Source organism: Dermacentor andersoni, chromosome 9 (assembly GCF_023375885.2).
Source record: "Dermacentor andersoni chromosome 9, qqDerAnde1_hic_scaffold, whole genome shotgun sequence".
Taxonomy (NCBI): Eukaryota; Metazoa; Arthropoda; class Arachnida; order Ixodida; family Ixodidae; genus Dermacentor; species Dermacentor andersoni.
This window is the reverse complement of record NC_092822.1, coordinates 16,577,293-16,585,773: the sequence shown is the minus strand read 5'-3', so window position 1 is coordinate 16,585,773 and position 8,481 is coordinate 16,577,293. Positions and strand designations below refer to the sequence as shown.

The window sequence follows — 8,481 nt, the reverse complement described above, 5'->3', positions numbered from 1 at the left end:
GAGTTCTCTAAATAAACTTCATCAGCTTAACAGGCTTAATGTACCCACGCCTTCGTCCTGTATTGTTTATATTACGCCGCTCACAATAACCGATTGTAGCAGACAGACGTTTGTGCGCTTGCTAATGCGGGCGACTCTTGTTTGCAAAGCTGTTCAAGCCGACGGTGATGCCAGACGCCTTCGTCAAACATCAGTACCGATCAATGAGAACACATGCGCTGAAATCGATTGAGACAGATGTAGACGCAAGGACACGGCCACGATCGCATATTACGGCAAAAAGATATGGTGGCCCACACTAAGTACATTCGTTTCTACGAAAAGCTCCGAGGGTGTGCTTTCTGCAGCCGTAATTTAGTTGGCATAACCAAGAAAGAGAAAGAAAACAGGCAGACGCTCGCTTCTCTAGACCATAATTAAGCCACTGATTCCTTGCTTACGTTCAGCAGCTTCTAGTGTAACCTTAGATAAGAAAAATAAGGAAACCTGGGTACAGTTGGAGGCGTAGTGTTCTATACAGCCTTAGCTGTTGTGGTGGGCGGTTCCCCGCAGCCTAAATTATATATGATGATGACATCCGTCGTCAATTCGGCTCTAAGCGCTATAACTCCAAACCTAGTTGCACCAACTGCGGCGGGATGCAGGTGCAGTGTTGTCGCGAAGTTCATGCAGGTGAACCCCAAGGTTGTCACAAGGTCACTGTACAGTCATTACACACGATGCTGCATTATACTAAATGGTCTACTAAAGCGTCGTTGCTATCGAGGCCTCGTATAAAGTAGAATAAAAAAGGGTTGACTAGGCAAGTGTCTCACACGGACTGGCTTGTGTTTCGGTAGAGCTACTTATCTTTGTCAAGGTTGACCTTGTCATCCTTGGGATGTTAATTTTAGGCTGTCAGTGAGTGGAGCGTTGTCACTGCTGAAGGCAGCGAACTGCCAGAGTTTGAAGAGAAGATAATAGCTGGTGCATCACATTTGCAATCCGTCAGTGATAATTGTCTTTTATGAGACACTTTCTGTCCGTCGCCTGTTTAGTGGTTGTAGAGGAGCAACGATGCGTTCTCTTCAGGACCGGAACGCGCACTTCTTATCTCAAGCGTATACCTCGATCAAGGCCCGTGTACAAGGCAACATCGGTGTGTTACTTGAGAGCCTGCCATGTTGGCTGTGCCACGTTAGCAGTCACGTGGGGCACATAAAAGCAAACGTTACATCGGGTTGAGCTTCTACAGCCTTCGTACAAAAAATTTCAAAGTCACTGAGCTGGTGACAAAAACTTTCGCCTGGCTTTGTGCCGTTGCTGCAACTCTCGAACTATTGTGATTGGCACTCTTCTTTAAGACCAGACACAGTCGCAGCAAGTTGATCGGCAATACCGGAACCAGCGCAAAGCTTGCGCTACCGAACAGTCTTTTTGCGTGAGCAGCCCACTCTGCTAGAACGAATAGCGGTGGTCTTCTTCCATGCATTTTCTTTTCTTCCTTTGCGTGTGACGGGGAGCAGCCATTGCCACTGAAAGGCACCATCCTCTTATCTAAAATCATCTCATTAAAGAAATTGGTTTAAGTGCCTAAGGCACTTAAGCGGGCTTATCGTCATGCCGGGAACCTCGATATCTCAAGATAATCACTTCTTTCTAAACCGTATTCCTCTCCTCTTTGTTCGTACAGTCGATTTCCATCTATTGGTTTCTACAGCTTGAGTGGATACCGTGCATTGAAGCAGGACTACACAAGGTTTTTTTCCATTGGTGCAACCACTGTAGATTCTCTGACCGTGAAGTGAGAGTGATAGGAATGATTGTGACACCGACAGCCGTGGCCAGGTAAACATCAACAATGTGTAATTACCGGCATCCTTTCTCGGCTTGCGGTCACATAGCGTCTGAGCCTTGTGGCTCTGAATGGCCCATGATTACAGCCATCTCGTCGTCGCACTTCCTGTGGTGCTCAATGCTCTCGTGACCTCCAGGCTCATTAAGAGCCTCCGACAGCCCAGCCGGTGTTAAACACCAGCCATCGCGTTTGCTGAGGCCGCAAGATGAACAGTGTAGCTTTCTCGAATTAAACGAAAATGAAAGTGTTTTAAGCATAATCAGCGGGAGGATACTTCTTACTTTAAGATTATTTAATAACCACGTTAATAAGCGTCAAGGGAACAAAACGCACAAGCATTATGAAGCAGGAGCTGTGTAGTTAGAACACCTGGCAAGTTGGCGCTTAGCGGAGAAAAACAGCCGTAAGTTCCGCATTGTTTCAGATTTGAAATGTCTAAATTTATAAATTAAAATTAACGCTTGTACGCAGGTGCAGCAAGATAAAGTGATGCGCTTTGCTGTTCGTTTTTTTTTTCCCTTGTGGTATGCGCTCTCTTGCGTCAAGATATTTATATACGTACGCAGATGCGCTGACTAGTGTGAGTAATATATGAGTTAAGAATGGTTCAATTATAGACGTTTATGTATACACAGGAGGCCCCATTCAGTTTATGACTCTGGGACCTCTTTTCGTATGTAGCAGTATGTAATGACAACATATGGAGAATAATACTTTCGATTCTGATTCTGATCTAGCGTTTCAAAACAGCAGCTGGCTAAGAGACGTCGAAAGTGGTTGGCGGGTGGGAAAGAAGAGGCGAAGTGGTGGTAGAGCTGCCGTTAGCCCTGCTCTGAGCTGTCAATAGCCTCGTTGTGGAAATCATCCTGAAGAAGCTGGCTTTTATACTTCACACTTTCGTACAGTTTTTACATCCGCTGCTAAAGGTTTCAACGCCACTGAGCTGGTGAAAAAAATCTCTCCCCTAGCTATGTGCTGAGAGTGTTTCTTCATCTCTCGAGCTTTGAACTAAAGAGCATGGTTATGTACCCTTGATATGGCACAAAGGTAAAAATGAAACCAGTAGTGCTATCGGAAAGAATAGGAGAGATATTTTGTCACCAGCTCACTGGGCTTTGAAACATTTAACAACGGCTCTATATGCTACATCCAACGCAATGTTTGGTTTATGCGTTCCTCCATGAGTAGTAGTAGTCACCAAGCCACGAAGTAGGCTTGGTTACTCGCGATCCCGCGACCTCGTGCTTTGCAGCTCAACACCATAGCAACTAAGCAATCACGGCGGGTGACCCCCAAGTGATGAAATTTATTCCGGAGTCCTCCACTACGGCGGACTCACAGCTCACTGTGCAGTTTTTAAACGATGAACCTGACAATTTTAAGTAGGGTGCGCAGATTCGCATCATCTGATACAGTGCGTCGCTCCTCACTGTCGTCACCGAGTGAAAAAAAAAAAAATAAGATGTCCTAAGTAAACCGATGACATCTGCCTGCAACAAGCAACGCCTGGTGGATCTCATCTAACGAGGCTGGCCGACTTGTCCAGCGAACCACGCAAACTCCCGCTCTGTGCGCAGTGCATATTCCCGCCGACTCACCGGGTCAAGGGCTGGAGACGGCGTCGGCGTCAATTGGGCAACCGTTACGTGCAAAATATTCCGGCCAGCCAGATACCACATGCGGAACGCTTTTGCCGTATGCCTTCCTCCGGTTCGTTAAGGACACGCGTCGTAACAACCAAAGGAATAGTTAATGTGGCACGATCCCATCGCAGCAGTGCGAGCACCAAACTTGCACTGAACCATGGAGTGCATTTCTACAATTGCTGCTACCGTTAGAGCTCCCCCTTCCCCTCTCCCATATACGCATGCGTGGAGTTGACTGCACATAGGCCGTTAGGCTATCGATAGTTTGGTAACATGAATGCGAAAACACGTGCACGAAATAACACGAAATGAAAGAAGGCGCGAGGAGTGCTCGCTTACAGATGAACATGTATTGTCAGGATCAATTAAAAGGTGAACAATAACGGACGCCTTTTAGGCGTAATTACATGGAAGCGCGATGTGTGATCGCTCGGTAGCCGGTCTCTAAGCGTGGAGGAGTCTCAAGTGCACATTTTGGAGTCCGAATTAAGCCGCTGTTAGAAATGCAGTAGAAACTGGAAACGAAATAATTCGTTGTTGAAGTTACGGAATCGTACGCGTTTGAATTTATGGTATAGAGCGTGTACCAACTCGGTTTAACAATTTACTTGCTAGGTTAACGCTCTCCTAAAATAATTTACGTGCTGTCAAACTAGACGATCTTTGTAGCGTCTAGTATCTTACCACTTGAAATGTCACTAAAGGGGAACACTAAAATTTATTTTTCGGTGGTGCAGAGTATTGTTTCGAAATGTTTATCACTGTTTATTTGGCGAGAGAAGAGAGAGAGAAAGAAGGGATGATAGGGAGGTTAGCCAGTGAAAGTACCGGCTGGCTACCATATGCTGTGGAAAGGCTATCAAAGGTGACAGAAGAAAAAAAAATTTAGAAGGTCACACAATAACGCGATGCTATGCGCTACAACTTTGTCGATTAGGGAAGGGAAAATATATGTCCAGACTTCTCTTCAATTTTGTGCACGCACCGTGGTGCAGATGACGTCATCATGGGGTCATAAGTTTTGGTGTGCGTGTGCGTGCGTGCGTGCGTGCGTGTGTGTGTGTGTGTTCTTCTTAAACACTTGGGAGGTTTTGTTCAGGATAAGTTTCTAGTGTGTCCAGGTTGAGCTACAGCAAAATGTCTCGTTCGGCGTATATATTTTTTTTTTCAGTGAACACTTCTTTTTCCTTCTTGCTTAGTGAGCAGTGATCGCGTGATCTTAACTCCGAGGTGTTTTCTGTTGGTAAATTGTCTCCCTCTTTTGCAACGACGTTAGCTATTCTTAAAACTTCGGTGACTGTTCTGATCCCAGGCGCCCGTGAGATGGCCCGTTGTCGAGCGTTTTATTTTTCCTATATTAAGAGGAAGCTTTAGCTTGGGAGCTCTTCACACACTGAATCGGACAAATCGTTTTTCTCCACAGTCAATGCACTAATTTTAATGAGGCTTGTTGCACTTAAAAGGCTAAAATCTAGTGATCTTAGGATTTTTATTTAGGTCGGCAGGCGCTCGTCTAAGTGAGCTGTTGCAGTACGACGGAGTAGGTGATTACCGCTCCCATGACACTGAGGATAAAGGGACGGTCGATGTCGAAGCAGTTCCAGCCGGTGAACGCCAGCTGCCCGTTGGCGACGTCCTCCTGGAGCAGCATCACCTGCAAGGCGCAGCGAAATGGCAGCTGTAGCACACGGATAACGACGGCGGCATGACGAGGGTCAGAGGACGAAGCTACATTTACGACAATGGACACGACGACATCGCGACGACGGTAAGGCAACGAATGCGTGACGATGACTGCTTGACGATGATGCAATGATGACCACGGTGGCATGCGGTGGCATGATCACGGTGGTGTGATGACGACGGGATGCTTTGAAGGATTTGGTATAATTGAAGAGGGGTGTAAAGATGACGGACGGACGGACGGATAGGCAGACGGACATTGCTCACCTGGTTGCAGAGCTCGTCGTCTTCGGCACCGCCTACTGTGCACACCAGGCGGCACATGTCCTGCAGCAGGTGCCTCCTCTGCGCCACCAGGTTGGCGGCGGAGAGCGAGACGAGCAGGAAGGCGACGGCCAGGTACGCGGCGTGCACGTACGCCCCGGACGCCGAGTACGCGTTGTAGTGCGACAGCGTGTGATACACGGCGCGAACGCTCACCACGATGTTGAGCACAGTGTCCACGTACCTGCGGTACGAGAGGGGTTCAGCTGCGGCATCAACTTCACACGCGCCATGACGCGCAGCGATAAATATATGCAGGTCCAACGCACATGTTGGAATCTATGTGAAGCGAAGCATTTAATTAATAAGCGGTTAATTCAATGCATTATAACTAACGGCGATGCATGCAATTTTGTTTACTTGTACATTCATCCTATGCAAGGTTTGATCCCGTGGAATGTTTATTTCTAGCCAATGCAAAGGTCACAACATAATTGTGCAATTTTGATGTTTTTGCACTGGATCGTTCAGAAGCTATGCCGAAATGGAAACTCCAAATCAGGAGCATTCACAGTGGGAGACGTACACGGAGCGATGTCACAAGAACGAAGGCGATGTATGATGCTTGTCGAAGGAAGAATGTCGATGACAGATGTATGCGTACGAAAGTACGACACATTGCAAGCAACATTTAGGGATTATGTGTACTTCTTGTCCCACTGTGGGACATACCCATTCAAGCGGATTGGCAAAGAGCGAGCACACCCCCAGTTTCACGTGCGGAATGGCTAAATGACAGAAAAGAAATCAAAGGATCCGTGACATATGATTCACCAACCTATTATCAGATCGGCCTGCTTTAGAAATATCTGTGAGCCGACATTATGTGTTCAAGTCTTGAATAGCAAGTTTATTAGTAGCAAGGACGGTTATGGGAGCAGTTATTGAAGCGCGGCTATGTTTGGAGGGAACAAACATTTGGAAAGAAAAAAAAAGCGCCTTTTTTATTATTAAAGCGAGACAGAGTTAGATTCATTTAACGAAAATAAAATTCCTAGTCAATTTTATATATGCGTGACAAGTAAAGAAAAGACAACTCTATTCTATTTTATTGTTATCGATAAATACCTTTTCTTTTTCAGCGCGCATCGTAAGAGGGGGCGTTGACACCGCTATATCTTGCAATGCAATGCAGCTCTTGAAGTCCGCAGAAAGGCGCGCTCGTTAAGTTCACCTGTTACAATACGCTCCCCTCACACGCTGTGCTGTTTGGTTGTCAACATTTGTCTGAAGTTGGTGACGCAGGTAGCTTCATCGTTTCTTAACCTGTTCAGTCAAAAGTAGTGAGGTACGACCGCCAGATAATTGTTTAGTTGTTTTCATGCGACTGCGCTGGCCGACGGCTTTGGCGTCCGACGATGGGACCATAACTCTACACCTAAAGCTTTCGTCGGCCTCCAAACAAAGCATGTTCTGTGCAGGGGTGCGATTTCGACACCCGTACGGCTGGCCTTTTCCTGCATCGCTTTGCGCGCTGAAATCTCGAAACGCCCATCAAGTCGAATAGCGGGGAATTTGAATATACAGCTCTAATGGCTTGCCACCAAAAGAAATTTCGCGCCTTCGATAACAAAATGAAGTCACTACTGTCTCTAACGGATATGGAGTAACATTATTTTTTTCTTCCGCCGGAAGTGTTCTTTCGGAAGATGGCGCTAATCCCCATAAACCGCTAAAGCCCCTTAATCTTCGTAAAGTAGCGACGCTCTCCTCCTCCGCCTTCACTGCTCCTCGTTTCTCCTCTCTCTCACGCTCCCTCCTCGACCGTGGCGCCGCCTACACCGCTCGAGCGTAGCATACAAAACAACACAGAATAGCAACGGCGCCAACATGCGCTCCTCGCCACTCCGTAGACGCTTCAGCACGACTGTAAACAAACGAAGCCGGCGCGAGGGCCCACGTGGTTCTATTTGGCCAATAGCGACGCGACGCGGCGTCGGTCTCGGCCAGAACGCGAGAAGAGGAGGCGGCCTTCATCAAAGCGTGGCGCTCCATTACGGAGTTTAAGGGGCTTTATGAACCGCCGATGAACCGTCATGTCTTCAACGTATGGGCTTCTATGGAAGCTTCGCTACCAAGTATATTTACCTTGTACATTACGTGTACCCAAGTTCAAACATTATCAGTGATCTCGGCACACACACCTTATCGTAGCGAATCACTCGCGCACGCACCAGCAGAATAGCGCAGCGCAGAGCTTCTTGTCCATGTACTGCGCCGCTTCCCAGAGGGCAGCATAGGAGCCCTGCAGCTTTCGCACGGTGCTGACCTTGAGCCCGTCGCAACCGGAGGCGCAGTAGGCTTGGAGCATGCTGCGGAAACGGTTTCCCTGTCCGCAGCACGGCGAAAGAGAAAGTGTTCATAGCTGTTAATTAAACAGATGTTAATGTAAACATATACTATATGAGGACTCACTTTCTAAGGGAGGGTCATACAAATGGGGAAAGTAAAAAGCGAGAATAAATAAAATGGAAGTTGCAAAAAAGCGCGCGTAAATAAAAATGACCTGTCTGAGAGTTTTGAATGCGGCTCGCAAGGAAAACAACATGATTCACGCCTTCGCTGTCAGCTCTATGTTCCTCGATTCGTGACTCATCAGCGTCAGCAGAGAACCGTGTTTTAGACCATGAGGCTCAGCAAACGCTAAACCTTATGACGTCGTGCACTCTGGCTGAGGGGTGGATAGGTGTCGAACGCCAGAAATCTGCTCTATGGGCCATGAGGACGCCGTAAGTAAATTCTGCGGATTAATTTTTCGCTGCTGGAGTTTCTTCAGCGTGTACCAAAATACGTAAAAGGGAGCTTCAGATACATGGGCGCACCAAAGAGATACAACCAGCATTGCCGCATTTCACATCGGTTAGACGATAGCCGAGGTAGCCGTCGAGTGTTTTCAAAATATAAGTCATGCATGGAACTTGTGATTCGCCTCAGGCGCTGTCCCTACTTGCGTGCGTGGCTCTTTAGAAAGCGATCGTGAAAGCTGACTTC

At 47.3% G+C, this 8,481-nt stretch overlaps 1 protein-coding gene across 1 annotated transcript; it reads right to left on the bottom strand.

The window, feature by feature from the left end:
* Window positions 1-4,141: 4,141 nt before the first annotated feature.
* On the bottom strand, window positions 4,142-7,816 carry LOC126527472 (uncharacterized). The gene is made up of 3 exons (XM_050175303.3): window positions 7,665-7,816; window positions 5,434-5,674; window positions 4,142-5,137 (listed from the first exon to the last, which is right to left on the bottom strand). Exons 1-3 carry the CDS (start codon window positions 7,799-7,801, stop codon window positions 4,997-4,999), a joined length of 519 nt encoding a protein of 172 aa, XP_050031260.2. The 5' UTR covers window positions 7,802-7,816; the 3' UTR covers window positions 4,142-4,996.
* Between the last annotated feature and the right edge of the window lie 665 nt (window positions 7,817-8,481).